This window comes from Mizuhopecten yessoensis, unplaced genomic scaffold (genome assembly GCF_002113885.1).
Source record: "Mizuhopecten yessoensis strain PY_sf001 unplaced genomic scaffold, ASM211388v2 scaffold3431, whole genome shotgun sequence".
Taxonomy (NCBI): Eukaryota; Metazoa; Mollusca; class Bivalvia; order Pectinida; family Pectinidae; genus Mizuhopecten; species Mizuhopecten yessoensis.
In genome coordinates, this window is record NW_018405041.1 from 96,347 (window position 1) to 114,030 (window position 17,684).

Here is a 17,684-nt window from a genome sequence, read left to right on the forward strand (position 1 = left end):
GTAACGTCTGGCTAAATGTCTAATACACAACAGTAGACAACGTCTGGCTAAATGTCTGATAAGCAATGGTAGGTAACGTTTGACTAAATGTCTGATATACAATGGTAGGTAACGTATGGCTAAATGTCTAATACACAACGGTAGACAACGTCTGGATAAATGTCTAATACACAACGGTAGGTAACGTCTGGCTAAATGTCCAATACACAACAGTAGACAACGTCTGGCTAAATGTCTAATACACAACGATAGACAACGTCTGGCTTAATGTCTGATAAGCAATGGTAGGTAACGTCTGACTAAATGTCTGATATACAATGGTAGGTAACGTATGACTAAATGTCTGATACACAACGGTAGGTTACGTCTGGCTAAATGTCTGATACACAATGGTAGGTAACGTATGACTAAATGTCTGATATACAACGGTAGGTAACATCAGTCAGGATCTCTAACGACCTGGCTAACTTCTTGGTAAATGTTAGAATCAGGACATGTAATTCTAAAGTCTTTGAATAATTGATGCTTACATCTTTTACACGTCACTCGAATTATTTGTGTAATGTTTGCTTGTCAACGAGCAAGAGCATGGAAGCGGATTTGATTCTGTGCTGACTGCAGCTTAATGATATTGAAGCAATATGGGGAGCTTAATTATCCTTTTCACACCTATGTCACTTTAGTAGACGCTACCATGCATTGATCAGGATGAGTCCATTATGGTCAACAGTGGTGAAAGGGTTATACATTTCGTTTTGACAGATGAAGAAAAGGGTGAGCAGGCCTTACCCTCTTACCATCTGTTGCGGGCTATTAAGGAAGAGGTGAAGAACAAGCTAGCATGTCACCAGGTAAGCCAGAATAGCGCAATACCAAGTGTGAAGTGCAGTAAAGGTTAAGTCAGTTTTACATTATCGTCAATTTTCTACGGTCACTCTGGTAAAAGACTAACTGCTCCTGTCAGCTCGTTAGAGAGAATTTCTCTTAATTATGTTCGGTTGAGCATGACACTAGTAACTGATCCCATGCGGATCAAGAAGGCAATTGAAGATAAATACTTTTGCTACATTTGCGCATACCCAAGAAATATTGACAAAATTACTCAACCTTGCTTCTACAAGAATGCTGTTACCTATAGAAAAGCTAGGGGCAAACTCTTATTTGGGGGGAGTGTATCACCCTGGTAAAATACTAACTTCTTTCTATCAACTCGACTATGGAGAATTTTCAAACAATGTTTTATCAGTTATAATCAATAAAGCTGTGGCACTGTAAAACCTTACTCCAATTCTTTACTATAAATAACTTTGTTTTTGAGAGAAATATTTTTTCCTAAAATCTCGCAAATTTAAATCTTCAGCAAAAAGAATTTCTGAATATAATTCAGACAGTGTCAATATTGAGATAGCATTCTCTTGGTCATGTATTCAAATACTTTTGAATAAACCCTACTGACATTGTTTGCGAAATAAAGTTCACGCGAAAAATGATAACCATGTAATTATGCTTTTTGTATGGACAACTGGATTTGCAGTTTCAAGTAATTTTGTTTTTTAACTATCCATATGAGAAGAGTGCCATTTACAAGGATGCCGATTTTAAGACTGATGCCTGTCTACTGTATAGTTCAGATGACAAGAAAACAGCATTTAAAATCCGCGACCATCTGCAACAACAGAACTTTAAAGTGACGGTGGCGCGCCCTGGTGTTCAAGGCGACCCCATCATAGAAGTTCAGGAGCGTGTTTTAGAGGCTCGTTGGGTTGTTATGGTGGTATCCCAGAATACCTTGCGATCAGTGGACTGGCTCGGCACCTTCCTATCAGAGACGCTTAGTCTGAGCTCTGATAACAAAGCCCTGCGTGTTTTACCCGTGTTGCTGGATGTTTGTGGGACAAGCATACCCCACTTTATCCGGTGGGTTACGTACATTGACAAAAGGCAGGAAGAAAATTATCTGGAGAGGATATCCGAAGCTGTTGCAGGTACTTCTGAACTTATTGTTAGGGTATTAGGGAATATCTTACACATGGTAGAATGCTTTATTAACGATGGTTCGATCATCAATATTCTCAACATGCATTTTTAAAGGGCAATACGATAGGACTGGTAATAAAAGCGCTAGTTTGCTCAATTTATTCGAAATCACATTTTTGTTAATTTTATTCTTTTCAGTCAGATTTAAAAACTTTTCAAAACAACTGAAGAAGTTATAGAGGTATTTACAATTTTGTTTTATATTCACACATGAAAAAATTAAAGCACCTGTAATGGGAAACAATAATCCGCGTAGATTTTTTTTAATTCTGTATTCAATTATTATTTGTTATGTTGATTGTTTAAAAGGAACCTTGAAACCTCACTTTGTATAAAATAAAGTCTTTTTAATTTTGTAAATTACATCGTCATTTGTAGATTAATTAAAAACTACTTACCATTACTCAATATATATTACAACATTACGAAAAAGGTACATTGTCATCCACTTCCAAAACTGGTGAGAATCAAACAATTTTGATAATGCATTATCAAAAAATTATTAAAACACCCAACCGTTTATGTTCTAATAACACATTTATACGACTTGAAGTTTAACACGATGGGAGTTTTTGTGTTTGTATCCACAGTAAAAAGAATTGGGAAGTACTTTTGGGTAAATTAAACTCTAAGCAATTTTGACTTAAAAAAGCCAGAGGGTGAGCATTTCAGGCTGAGCAAAGACATTACAGTACACGTATGAAGTATGATTGTATAATGATCGTTTAAAACTTTGAAATCATCTTCTCAGGGCGGTGTGTGACTCTCCAGTCCAGTATACCTATTGGTGACGTAGCGTTTGGCCTTGCCTGGGCTTTCCATGTCAACTACCTACGCCACGTTTTACCAGGTTAGTACTACTTACTGCTAGAGCTACGTCCTTCATCACATATACTTATATAGATTAACTCATTCACCCCTGAAGACACATTTGAACCCTTCCAATAAAAAGGTTGGAATAGTTCATTATGGAATTTCAGTGGTGATTGAGTTAACGGCATGTATATACCAGGTAGGTAATCCAATAGTATTATATATCACAAAGGCTTACACATAGCACTAGGTAAATCTCATAGTGTATCATGGTCATGACATGTGGTCAAGAGGTCTGACTTTAAAAGTGTAATAAAGTAGATATACTTGTTGTCCTAGGCTGGGGACAAGGACGTCTAACCCCATCAATAAATCAGTTCTATAAGGTATGTAACCTGAAATTAAACTAGCCCCCTAACAGACGATATGATCACATATTCATTTCCACCCCTGATAATTCATGTGTAAAGACCGCAACTTAACACCGCGATTCAAATATATAATTAGATATTGTGCATACGTTATTAAAACGATAAATAGCAAATTAAGTTAGTCAATGATGAGACGTTTTACTATGATTTCGGAAGTTTCTCAAAGCCAAAACCATCTTGGTTTGAAACCTGGACGCCTCTCTACATATAGCGAAAGAAATGTAATGATACGACTGACCGAGGTATGTATAAGCATGAAGCTGAGATCATATGTAATTTCGTAGCATTTAATTTGGCAGCAAAAGATATTTTCTTGTTAAAATAGTGGTGAACTATTTTATGATGACGTCGACCTCAAGACTTCAAAGCCTTACTACAGATTAAATTAACGTTGTTAAATACCATTTTAATAACTTAAGCACAAGTTCAATTAACAAGTAATATTATAAATATTTATAATGTTATGCAATCTTGTTCAATAAATACTTGGCATAAAATATTAAATTGATAGCATAATCATAGGTATTTTTTGAAGTATAAAAAACACACTTATAAACTTGAAATAGCTTGTTCGATCAGTGATAAGTTATTAATTTCGTTATGTGAAGCCAAGTGACACTTTGACAAATACGGTATCAAAATGAGGTGCTATTAAAAGTGCTTTCGGCATTTTTTTGCCGATGTCCGTACAGGCAATTATAATGTTACGATGATGTTATCATCTGTCAGATCTGAAGGAGAGGATTGAGAAAAGTTTGAAGAGCAAGGAGTTGAAGGTTGTGATGAGTCAAGAACCGTACAAACAGACCCACGTATCCAGTACCCTGTACCAGATCATACCTCGGTCATGTTGCTGTACCAGCACCCTCACAGAGAAGAAAAGAGTAGGGATATCCGAACAAGAAAAGGACAACGTGGCGCGTATAAAAGGCCCATTTACTGTTCATCCGATTAGAAAAGATATAGCCGGTACAATTGGGAGGGTGTTTCCTTGTAAAATGTATAAAATTGAGGTAAGTATGCCACTGAAATACAATTAATGTAATAAGATGTCCTGGTGTAAACACATTACATCTTCAGCACACACGCGCCTAGGCATACACACAAAGGGAGATATTAGCCAGACGGCATAGGACTAGTAGTTAGCGCCTGATAAGGCAGCTCTCGCGAATTCCTCATAACAAAATGTATTGATTTATGTATATGCTAATTGTATTAATTGTATGCCGCGTTCGTATGTAACGGAAATCAGCCTTTCGTGTAATTGTGTACGTCACGCATTGCTGCAAAACGTTTAGCGCGCCCGCGCAGGAATAGCACGGGTAAATGCAGTAAGGTACTGAGCGGATGTGATGTAATGTGTTGTAAACCTGTTTGTCTAGTACGTATTGTCTATGTATAGAATTCCTAGTGTTGAATGTAGGGTGATTTACCTGGTGCACTGGTCACTTTGAACAGAGCGGTCAGAGCGAGCACAGTGAACATCTTGTACACCTGTATCTTTACCTAACCAGCATAGGAATAAAAAGAGGTAGCAGGCACTAGAGCCAAAAGCAATAAACCTTACATTGAACGAGTAAGACCGAGGACTCGGCCGACTTTGTCCGAGAAAACCCTCTTCACATTGAAGGTTTTTTTTACTTACGTCATAAATTAACTGAGAAAAGAACCCAGGAGTTGTCGTATATCCACGATAAAAGACGACTATTACATCTATGTACTGAAAAGCGGTTTAGAGTGGCTTATGTTAGCTAGATAGGGCGCTATATCATATGTTGTATATTATTATTATAAAATTGAGAGACCAACGTGATCATATATATTGTGTGCTGTTCATCCATCTGCAGGCTCTGTATGGAATTGAAAACAGCGTCAACAGAGTAATAATCTGCTCGACTTTAATATCAAAACGTCGATCAGGACTGTGAACATATCTTTTATTAGAACATTGTCTTCAATAGTAATAGTATATCATGTCAAGTCTGTATTACTGCAAAGTACAAAGTAAAATTGAGATGAAATGGTCTTAAAATGTAAAAATGAAGTTATTTAATGTGCATCCACATGCAACTACAGTACAGAGGAAGATTTCCTATCACAACTACGCATACAGAATAATAAGTTTTCATCGTAACAACGTAACATGGTCGAAGGAATCCAAGGAATAAGTCATCGGTGCAGTCTAGAGTTTTTGGCAGAGATAATATCAAAGAGAAAGAACCAAACAAACAAATTCGACTCAGGTGTTCTATAAGTTGCAGGTTAATTTAAACTCTTGCTACCCATACAAACTCGTCTTGTCATATTTTACCTTTGGCCAGAGATGTTGCACGCTTTCAACAGGATGTATTCTTACCAACGTTTGCTAATTGAACCTCTTTTTGATTACCTCCCTTGCAGAGTGAACGATCGGACTACTATTTCTGTGGCGAGTTTGTCACACCAGTCAAAACCCTGAAGGAGATGAACCAATCGATGATTGCCGGCCTAAGCAACCAACAGATGTACAGCCAATCACAACAGTTCAAAACACAGTTGGAAGCCATATTGAAATCTCAGGCAACACTTCCTGCGTATCGGGACAAATGTCGAGTCATAGAGTATGATGGTATGTAACTTAAATTTCAATACATTTTCTGCTAAACCTTTGTTGCCAGTTTGAAGCATGTTTCTAAATATCATATAATCTCTTCTCTTGATTATTTTTTTTAAATCCCAAAGTAATTGGTTTGTGATCCCAGTGAATAATCATTTGTTCCGTACTGCCTGTAAAGATAGACTGTGCATTATGTACTGAAAACGCTGGTTGTTGTGAACATGTACTTCTAGAAAATGATATGTGTTGCATGCGTTCAGAGAAATCACAAATGAACTGGGTAGACGTGATCTGTACTCGTACTTGTTATTTTTGTTTTATTTTGATTGCAATCTAACGTCCTTACAACAGCTAGGGTCATATGAATGCGGGTGCCTAGGAAGACACTACCGATAAAACATTAAAACAGAAATAGATTAGGTGAAAATGATATGAACAGATACCAAATAGGGGTGACAGGTCAGTCATGATCACTTTAATGTCTTCTAATTAGGAGACATAGAAGAAAACACCTGAATATGTAGGGGGACTCGCATAAGTCGTTTTTTAAGATACACAGCAAGTGTATTCTTGGTGTGTGTTGTGTTCCTGGAAACGAAGACCATTCCCGATTCAGAGGGAGGGATACATCGAACATGCACTAGTTCCGAACTTAGTATAAGTGTTTTTATAAATATAATCTTACACAATACCTTGTTTAAATATTTTTAATGTTGTATATACCCTACAGATAAGCAAGAGGAGCTGTCCGATGTTATGATGAACGCCATCAATGCTGAGCTGAGACAGGGCTCGGACAGGGTGAAGCGATACTGGGATTTTGTAGCTACGGAACAACAAGGTCGGAAAACGGACTGAAAGTGCTTTGGTGATGACTCAAATAAACAGCTGATTCCTATTTTTCATAAACAATATAAACGTTCGTTTTCTTACTTGTGTATACTCATTATATGATTTAAGGTGTTCCGTGCTTCCGTATGTCTTCGGTACAGGGCAACATATCGCGATAGGCATAGTAATTAATTTAAACGCCATTGGTATGAACCACATAGGCACTGTGTAACAAGGCAAGTTCCATTGTTACCAGTCTACCTAGATGTAGACATGGGTACCGGGAAGAACTGATGGCCATTTATTTTCGCGATGATGCAATTTTCATTAGTTTGAAAGGCATATACGTTATTGCGAAAATTTAATCTGTGTAACTATATGTCACACGTAAATATGATCCTCGATACAAACACTTAAAAGATAAAGTTTATTTATCGAAACATTTTCTGATGTAAATTGACCAGAATTTGACCTTAGAGTGACCTGAATTTGACATAAAAGTCTTGATATCAATAAGGACCTGAAATTGAACTGAGATTGACTAGCTTCACCTGCATTTACATTGTTTAAGGTCAATTTGCCCAAAATTGGGTATCTCAAACAGTGGTGCAGCTAATGTACGGATGGGAACAGATAAGTCATGGATGTCTGTAAATAAAAATTAGCAAAGTTCATTCACGTAGTGTTGCTTGTAGTAGCTATTTACGGAACACGGTGATATTTGTTGAAAGTTGACAACCAGGATAATGCCAGTGAAACAGGATGCAGGTCACAAAAGTTAAATAGATGTAAATCGGATCCGCTATTACGAGTACAAATCGCAAAAATGTGGAGTCGCAAACATATCTGGCCATACGAGAACCATGTGAAGAACATCGGGTTACTGTTACAAGGCAGACGTTGATGTTCAGTTGTTATGAAGTGAACCAAATAGCATCATCTAGATTTAAGTTTTAACTTTTCATATTGATGATTTCATGTTATTTCATTATGTGAGTATGCTATATTATAAATTGATGTGCAATTGGATAAAATAAACATATGTATGATGTTTTGTCAAAGATTAGCATCAATTTTAGAGAAAACACATATATATTTGTATAATAAATAACATACTGTACCTCCATTCAAAAAATCCAGAATCTTTTAAATGTCTTGCAGCAAACTTTCGTCTCAAGTGACGACTTCAAGTTTAAGATTTCAAAGTCATTCATTAAAATTCCCCGTTGTTACAACATCTCTCGCGAACTTGCCAAACAGGCAAAAGAAAAATCTGACAAGCTCCCTACACATCCGACAATATCTGACAAGTTTCCCGACAATCCACACAAATCTGATAAGCTCCTCAAACGCACAAGCTCTTTCTTAAGCACCTTAAACACTGGCATTCCCTAATATATCAAATAAACTCTAGCAGTCACAATAATTTCTGAACAGTGTGTTACGTAAAACGGACTGTTTAAACGTCCATATACATCTCAACAAAGCAACTTAAATATTAATGCATCTCTATATTCTCTGAAACACTCTTTTATCACGAACAAATTTCTTAAATATATGTCCTTCTCTTATTAGATATTCTGAAAATCCACACATTTCGAATGAAGACCACAAACATTCATACATATCTCATAAACAACCTGAATATCAAAACATTAAACTATAATTGTGTTTTTAGACTGGTTAAGAGCTGCGATCGTTCCCAAACGGCACGGAAAGGTACGGGAAAGTGTGTAGCTTAAACATGACGATACCAGAGTCCACACGTGTCGACTTGCAGTTGATACAGTGACGTGTTAACGGTTCAATGGTTTGCCTCATCTGCCGAGCTCACAAGATATTGCTTCTGTGATTACTCATTATTCCCAAATTTAGAAGGAAAACAACTGCGTGGACCTCCAGAAACTAGTTGAGGAGTGGGTTTAGAACCAAACCCACTAGTTTCTATCAGAATGCTATCTTAACCCTTAAACATCTTTAGACAAAGTGCATTGACATCAAAGGTGATAATGTGGGAAAAGTAAGGCTTGATGGCCAATAGGTTTGACCTGTTATCAAACATGCATAGATACATGTAGCTATAAACGTATCAATCGATACGATACATTATCATGACTGTGGTGACAAACTTAAGACTTTTGTATTGTTTAGATGTTTTAAATATCTAACGATGTAAGTGAAATATTATCTACACTGGGATATGTTTTCTTCCTTGTTATGACTTCATTGTAAACGGGATGCATTTCAATGTAGCTATAGTAGTGAAGAGGCCGAATTTATTTGAGGCCCTGGACAGGATACTTGTAAACTTTCGTTGTTATAAGTAAAAGCAGCGAGGAAAAAATCAATATGTTCATGAGCGAGATCGAGGCTATGATTCTGTAACATAATCCTAACCGAGGCGTAAGACCTTGTAAGTCGACTGAAATAAATCGACCTCGCTCAGTTACAGGAAATATATATTTTATTAATCTGAACCATTCAATTAACTACACATTTGTGTCATACAGCACATCTATCATAATATACACAGAATGTACATACAGACGTGGGTGTCATGAGCTGAATGCATTCCTACATGTACTGACGCGTGTTTTAAAATGGAATTAATTCGTTATTGTCACTATGCAGATATACTATATGATGATTGACTACAATCGAAGTTAAATAAAACACAAATATTTCCTTCCCAATCACGTCTCACATCACGTGATGCATGGCCATCGTTCAAATGATTTATTTCCTGCCTGAGCAATATCCGGTGGCTAGGCCAAAGAGTCGGTGACTTTAACCGACTGTATACGTGTGTCTAGACAGGCATGATGACTGTTTAGGTGATGGTCACGTTTAATTTAACTAGATACAACTTCGGCATGGCTGAATCTTCAAATCCGCGACACAAGGTGGTCTCAAGACGTTACTTTGATCATATCAAATGGGGAGGGCCGTGTCCACCATTAAACGTTAACTTGGCTGAGGTAAGGCATTTTTTATTCTGAAACTTTTTTTAGATTGCTAAAACATTTATCAAACTTGAAGTATTTTAAACTTGTCAAACATATTTTCAAAGCTCAAATGTTATACGAAGAACATTAGGTAAATATAATGACTATTGAAAATTAAATATAGATATAAACAGGTGTAAAACGAAAAACATTTCAATTTGTTACCCTTCTCTAGACAGACGGATGGCACATTTTCTGTTGACTTTAAAAAATATATTTAGCTATTTGTACATGAACTTATACACTAAAACGTCTTTATTTGTTACATAATCACAAAACAAAAGAATTAATCTACATTGTTTACTGTAAAACCCGGTATATTTGCTTAGAGTAATTTTCGACGTTTTCGTTTTTAATATTAAGGGCGAATTTGATCATGTCTACAAGACTATCGAGAAATGACAATTTAAATGGCGGACAAATTCAGAAAGAATATATGACTATATTAATGTTTCCTGTCCACAGTGTTTAACTATCTGAATTAGATACCTGATAAGCTTACAAAAGAGTTTAACGTATATTTTCATATACTTTGTACAAATGCCTCCTGTTTATGGGCACTGGATTCGAACAAACACTTGTTCAATGGGTGTGTATTACTTAAATATATATATGGTGTGACAAATTCTTTCTCTGTACTGTCGCTAAAACTTATTTATTTGCTTATATATATAGTAGATAATAAAGGATCAAGTTCTTAAGAGGCATATATAGAATAAAATAAAAAGTATCAAGCTTCATCAGTCGGACTGATGTGTATTTGTTACCGTTGGTTACAGGACGTCATCAATATTTGCAGAGTAAACAGTTTCAGTGACGTTATCAATAAAAAAAATCGTAGCGACGTCACAAACAATACAAGGACAAAGAAAGCATCTACATACAAAACATTGAAAAGATTATAGGGAATTCAAGCTCGGTTTAAGGTTTAAAAAATATTTTCCTTTAAATTCCCTTGCAACTACATCGTCACTTTTCAGTTTGTAAATAGGTAAAACATAAAAACATCTTTAAAACATTGATGTATATGTTTGCTAACTTAGAAATCTTAGTTCATTGTCCTTCATTTGTTGACAATGTGCATTCATACAGTGTCTCAATTTACATCCGGTTTGTCCCATATAAAATTCACCACATTGCTTACATTTCAAAAGAGTACAGTCTCTGAATTATAGTTAATGTCTGATCCTATTCCTGTTTTGGAACAATTTGCAATGTATCATACCTTGGTTTCATATTTCTTTTAACACTTGTTGTATTCATATCAAATTTGGATATACATAGTAAACGTTTCAAGTTTAAAGGTTGTTTTTTACAGTTTATAATCGTCTTATTATTAAAAATAACACTTCATGTTCTCACTGTTTTTGTCCGCCTGATGAAGCCCTAGAAGGCAGAAAGACCTAGTGGTGGATTTTGATACTTTTTATTTTATTCTATATTTTCCTTCGCAAGAACTTGTTTCTTCTTTTGTACTATATGTTCCGTCTTTGCGTATTGCAGAGTTATCTTCTCTTAGGAGCAGGTATTGATTGTTACGTCATTGGTCTGTGTGAGAAAATTACGTCGTTTTCCCAAAAATTGATGACGTTTCTCTCACAAACAAGTGACGTAACAATCAATACCTGCTCCCAAGAGAAGATTACTCTGCAATACGCATAGACGGAATATACATATCAAATAAATTAGTATTAGCGACAGTGCAGACAAAGAATCATTGTCAAGGCAATACGGCACTACTGTGTTTGGATGAATATTGTACGGACACAATTGTCCACGATCCCCTTGAGGCGAACTATATAGAAACCTCTGCAGAATTTACTATACCTATTCTTACCTTCATTCTACTCTACTATAAAGCGGTTTAAATCCAACTTTAACTTTTCAAATTATTGTTATTAAATAGGCGTTATTCACCCTCTCATTACTTATTGGTTCATATTGATAGCCGTTTTTATTGGACGAGTTATTGTAGACGAAAACTGTCTGTGACGAGTTGATTTGATGGACGCAATCATCAGCACTGTTATAGTGGGATTTTCAAGTTTTTCATTGATAATCTCAAATCCTTATAACAATGCATATTTACTATCATCAGACCAGCATTTCCTATCAAGTCACAGTCACATCATTCCACAGTTTTCCTCTAAAGCATTCCACGTGTCTATAAATTATTTACAATTAGTACTCTCTATATGATATGAATGCTGATGTGATGCGATATTCCGTCAATTCTTAAGAATGAATTTACCACATTCTCACCAGGCGCACTGTCTAGGGTGATTAAGTTGATGGAGTACAGTGTAACAACAAGGCTTCTTTTATATTATTTTACAGATGTTATACAAAAGAAAATGAGTGCAAGATTAACACTAAAGCATCTGACTGGCTGAACATATTTTTATTTCTCGGATAAAACCATTCATAGTTTCACCTAATTTGGTAGATATGACTTTCTTAGGATCGTGATCAAGTGTGGTCATTTCAATGCCGGTTGTAACTGACTGATCTGGACTCCATTAGTCAATATGATAAGCCAAATCATATCGTCTAGTAAATACCATAAGATTTAGACCTATTTAGAGCTTGCCTTAGTATAGTTAGCCTTCAGGATAAACCAATGAAGTTTATATGGTGGTGCTCCGGTTCGATGCCTACCAGTATCAGAAGATGTTGATGAATTCATTGCTTATCATGCAATGGTGTCCGATAAGAGTCTACATGTTGTCTACTATCCATTTTCGTTTTAATTATTTGAAGTTTATAAAGCTACTATGTACATAGCTGTGTTACAACCCAGACATATTGATCAGTAAGTCTTTATAATTGATTGTGACCGATTCACTTTCCTACTTATTACATTAACTTTGTGTCGAAAAGGAAACTTGTGATTAACATAGGTTAATTTTTGTTTGTTACAGTTGGTGTCAGATAAAAGTCTGCAAATAGATCAGGAACGCATGGCCTCACTACTGGCCCAGATCATGGATGACATGCACGGCACGGAGGAAATAGTGCGCAACAGAAGAAAAGTGATTCTCGTCGACGAGTATATAGGAAATGCCAGCAAAATTGACACAAAAAGTTTCTTTGCTGGCAGTAAAGGGGATGGTTTCCTTATGGAAACCTCAGATGTAGACGTAATGGGTATACTTTTGGACGTAGCTGTAACAAATCCTGAACAGAGACGCAGCATTGAACGTAATAGCCAACACAAGACTGTTCTATTGATGAGGAAGGCTGATTGCAGGCCTGGATATGTAGCCCTTGAAATATTGCAGCTTGGAGAAGTAGATTATTTCCGTTGTTTTCGGAATGCGGCTGTTCCTATTGGGGATTCAATGTTTCTATCCAGTGATATTTACAGGCAGGGAATGATAGATGTGACGACAGGGATTCACAATTTTGTCTCAAACGGACCATGCTTATCTTTAATGTCTACAACTTACGGTGATCGGGATCTTGCACTGGCTTTTCCATGTTTGTGTTGGCCTAGGGAAGCTAATGAATGGATACATCGAGCTCGCTTTCATGGATGGCCATCTCAGACAATGATTGACATGATTGTCCAGGGTGGGTGTCATCTCGTACCTGTTGGTGATAAGTGTTCAACAGACACGCTGCTACAATGGAGGATTTCATTTGCCTGTGCAGAACGGCTATTAGTTCATTCTCTCACCCATCCGCAGTTCAGGGTATATGGATTACTGAAATATTTCCTCTCCGAAATCAAAGACTTGTTAGAACATATTACAGGAGACAGCGATATCCTTTGTTCATATTTCATAAAAACAGTTATGTTTTTTGCAGTTGAACATTCTCCAACTGTGTTATGGCACTACAAAAACACATTTTTATGTTTGCGGTTCTGTCTCAGTATTTTGATTGCCTGGGTCAAATCGGGTTACTGCCCAAGCTATTTTATTCCAAACAATAACCTATTTTTAAGGAAAATTCATGGGGAAAACCGTCAAAAACTTCTTCATTTCCTCATAGATTGCTACGACTTGAAATGGCCCAGAATGTTTTTGTCCAAAGAGTCAATCAGAATGAGTGACCTCGAAGTGCTGCTTGAGGAATATCAAAACCTAGGGTCAAAACAATACCATGATTCACAAAGGGATTTAGACCTATTCCACACATGTCCTATTGCATCTTTCCGTCCTGCCATGCTTGAGAAAAACCTTGATGCTTCATTACGACTTCTAGCCGTATCAGAAGCTGATGTTGATGAATTCATTGCTTATCGTGTGATGGTTACAGTATTGTGCAGCATTGCAATTAGATCGCTAACTGAGAACAGTACTACCGGAAGAAACAAGCATAAGTATAGAGCCCTGAGGAAATCTAAACACTTGTTGACACCGCAAGCGTCGATGTGTACAAGTCCGGGACTTATGATGTTGGCAACATTCCATTATCTCACTGGCAATTACAAAAAAACACTTGAGATGTGTGCAGATCTGATGTCGACATTGAGAGCTTTCCTCCTTTCTAACGACATACCTAAAAGATCAAGGGAACGATACCAACGAATGAACTTTGGGCAAAATAACACATTGTATCATAAATTTAATTTGGGGATTTACACATGTGTAATTTTTACCGACCGCGACGTTTGTCTAAGTGTGCCACAGCTAATCCTGGAAATTAAGAAACATCCTTATCCTTTACATATCCCACCACTGGCGTATGCAACATTCCTTTCCTTCCTGTGCTACCACGACCTTAGTGACATACGGAGACGTGACACAGAACTCATCAACCTTCGGGCGTTGAGCTATGACTCTGAACAAGGGGGGCATGAATACTGGATAGTACACACATTGCTAGGGATCTGTTACCAAACTGTGGGGGACAATCGCAGGGCCATCAGGTCTTTTACTGATTCTCTACGTGTGATGCCTGAAGACAACCCAGCTAAAGTGAGAATAGAGTCCCTGCAGAGTTCTCAGTAAACACTATATCAAAGTATATCAATAAAGTGGAATACATTCAGTTTGATGTAACAGTGGACAATGAACTATTGGTATACTTTTCATTCTTTGACGAGTTCACAACAGCCCTCTTCTTTACGTATTCTACCATTGTTTGTTAGTAACCTTGTTGTTTTGACCCGGAACGTGTGTTACCAGATTGTAACCTGGTTGAAAGGAATAACGGTTCATGAATGTCTCAGTAGATACACTATTACAGTATATAATTATAAAATGTATGAAATATATTAGACTTTTTTCACTATTACATATATATATATATATATTCATCAAGTGGGCATTATATAAAACATAACATTATGTGAACTTCTGATAGGAAATCAGTCTATTTTTTTATCATTAATCAACCTATTTTTATTGATTACCATTATTTCATTATTACTCTCTTGCATTTTGCTTTACTTATTTGACTATTTCTATTGAATTGCGCCAATTACATGTTTAATCCTAGCATAATATATCGACATATCGTTCTGAATTAGAATCATTGGAAAATAACAGCGAAACAATACCAAGACTACGATAACAAAAGCAGTTCAAAGCAAAACTTAACACTGCTCCCCAAATCGTAAAAATAGTCATTAGTATTCTTCGTGCAGAGACATTCGTTTTATTAATCCAGACTAACATGATATGAGTAGTTCCAAAATAACGTTATTTGTTTTGAATTTCTAAAACTGCTATGTTTTTTCAGGGAATATTGTAAGTTGTGAACTTCCAGATAAACTGCGTTGTCATAGTAATGTCAATGATGCGTGCTTTGTAGATCTAACAAAAATATTATGATATTGATTTTCAATTAATATCGCTGGTTTTGTACAAATGTAGTATCCTGAAGAATTCCAGCAAAAATTGTGAGTTATATACTTTCTCATTTGTTGTGCTCTTCCAGAGAATAAGACGTGTTGTGCATTGCTCTATCATTGTAGATTTTATTGTTTTTTCATCTTAAATGTATTATGATTGTATCAATTTGATTGCTGACCTTTGTTCTGAATTGAAAAAAAATCAACCTTATATTGTCTGTCGTGATTTAGCCAACCGTATTGCTATCAAATTGCTCGAATAATTGTCAAATTAAAAAATATATATTATTAGTTTGCATATCCTGGAGAAGTTGTAATTTGAAATAAGAAATGCAGGATATCCGCCGCTATACATTTCAAATTTAAACAAAAGAATACAAATTAAAGTGCTTGTTTTAATAGCATTATCTGAATCTGAATGGATGCGCTTAATTGCATGTTAGCTTACTTCTGTCGCTTTCCTTTCTCTCTCCGTGGAATGTTAGGTCGTAATCTATATGTAGAATAGTAGGCAAAGTTAAGTTGCTAGAGAACTAAGAAGGTCCAAGGCCACGTGAATGTTAGGTTCTGTATTTTATATCACTGTATGAAATTTGTCAAATATCCACGAGGTATAATAAATGTAATATTGAATGTGTATCGTCTCTCTTATTTATTCAAATACAGCATTACTGGTACAAACCCTATGTCAAAAATACTGGATAAAACTCGCGTGTTTCAAACTGGCCTGAACGTTCGTAGGTCTCACTGCTGATATTATAAAGTGAGATAAAGGTCAAATATATGTTTAGGGAAACAAGGGCGGGGTCGAAAGTTTTGTCAGGGTTATCTCCCATGCAACCCTTACAACGCCAGTGCTGTTTGGGTGGCGCAGTAGATAGTGCACTTCTTTTACACCAAGGCGACCGGGGTTCGATTCCCCGATCGGAGGTGAGCTGGTATGGGGTCACCTTCCCGACCACTTTGGTGTGTTCCGGGTTCCCCAGTTGCCTCCCACAGTAAGACCTCACGCCCTAACGCCTTTCCATCGCGATATTTTGAAGAAAAGCATGATAGTGTTGTGTATTTTAAACAAAATGAACGGAGGTACACATGATTATGCGTTCTTCTTCCTTATGTTTAAGTGGTGAACACGACATAGCCGGTTATAAGTGTCAGTTTGGATAGATGACCGCTAAAACCTAATCAAGTGGAGAATTAAAGTGTAAATATCAAATAAATTTTGCGAGGACTTTACAAGGTATTTTTTGTACAAACATATTTAATTAATAAAAGTGGTCTTGTTTGTGACCCCTGACCTTTTAACCTTATTCGTTGATAATATATATTTGGGTATGTTTTCAGTCCTGTCCGAAGACATACCTAACGGTATATTGTCTGTTTTGTGGTCGGCTGACGCAGTGAATAACGCACCGGCCTTTTGCCAAGGTGACCGTGATTGGTTTCCCCGATCGGACGTGAAAATGTACGGTGTTGTCACCTGCCTGACCACTTGGGCTTTCTCCTCTCACATTGATAACCCCAGTGCGCTTAATTCCAGGACACACAGAGTGATTAATATAAGCTGAAATAGCTTGTTTCATAATTGTTGTAAAATGAATAAAGGTTATATATATATTTATTGACACCAACCAGCAGTTTTAACTGAAGACATACTTATAGACATAACACTATGACACCAACAAGCAGTCCTTTCTGGAATTATATATCTCTATAACACATACCAACATGCATGGCTGAACACATACCTACAGATGTATCTCTTTGAGCGACACATACCAGAACTTTTACAGAAGACATACATACAGACTTGTTTGTATACCCCACCTAACAGACGTCCTGTTTAAAAACATTGTTCCAGACGTGTTTGTGTAATAATCATTCCAGCTGTCCTGATTGACAATTTAGCTACCTACTAATTATGTGTGGCATGACCAGCATTCCTTACAGAAGACACAGACTTACAGGAATCTCAAGTTGTGTTTGTGTTCGGCAACTTCAAGTTAACATGACTGATGACACACCTATTCACGTGTTTGTGTATGACACCTTACAACCGTATGGACTGGAAGACATACATACAGAAGTGTTATGTCAGAGTTTTACGTACAGGCACGTCGGATTATTCAGGTCATCAAGGGTTGCGTCACTGAACGATTAAATACAAA

At 36.6% G+C, this 17,684-nt stretch overlaps 2 protein-coding genes across 5 annotated transcripts in view; both read left to right on the forward strand.

Annotated features, from left to right (window-relative positions):
- The window catches only part of LOC110447478, a 38,656-nt gene extending 30,893 nt beyond the window's left edge, over positions 1-7,763 (forward strand). For 3 of the 4 annotated variants that reach the window (XM_021493210.1, XM_021493212.1, XM_021493214.1), the window contains 6 exons: positions 763-851; positions 1,571-1,985; positions 2,789-2,887; positions 4,011-4,294; positions 5,682-5,889; positions 6,608-7,763. In XM_021493210.1, the coding sequence (XP_021348885.1) occupies positions 763-851; positions 1,571-1,985; positions 2,789-2,887; positions 4,011-4,294; positions 5,682-5,889; positions 6,608-6,735 (1,223 nt within the window). In that variant the 3' untranslated portion in view covers positions 6,736-7,763. The remainder of the gene's footprint in view (positions 1-762; positions 852-1,570; positions 1,986-2,788; positions 2,888-4,010; positions 4,295-5,681; positions 5,890-6,607) is intronic. The other variant, XM_021493213.1, reaches the window with a different exon arrangement.
- A 98-nt stretch (positions 7,764-7,861) lies between these two features.
- Positions 7,862-16,147, forward strand: LOC110447479. The gene is made up of 2 exons (XM_021493215.1): positions 7,862-9,686; positions 12,635-16,147. The coding sequence occupies exons 1-2, from the start codon at positions 9,546-9,548 to the stop codon at positions 14,669-14,671; spliced, it is 2,178 nt and encodes a 725-aa protein (XP_021348890.1). The 5' UTR covers positions 7,862-9,545; the 3' UTR covers positions 14,672-16,147.
- Positions 16,148-17,684: the final 1,537 nt, after the last annotated feature.

Excerpts from the sequence above, each read along its gene's own strand:
- LOC110447479 (XM_021493215.1), top strand. The coding sequence starts at position 9,546 with ATGGTCACGTTTAATTTAACTAGATACAACTTCGGCATGGCTGAATCT. Across the intron at positions 9,687-12,634 it reads TAAACGTTAACTTGGCTGAG|TTGGTGTCAGATAAAAGTCT; the intron begins GTAAGGCATTTT and ends TGTTTGTTACAG.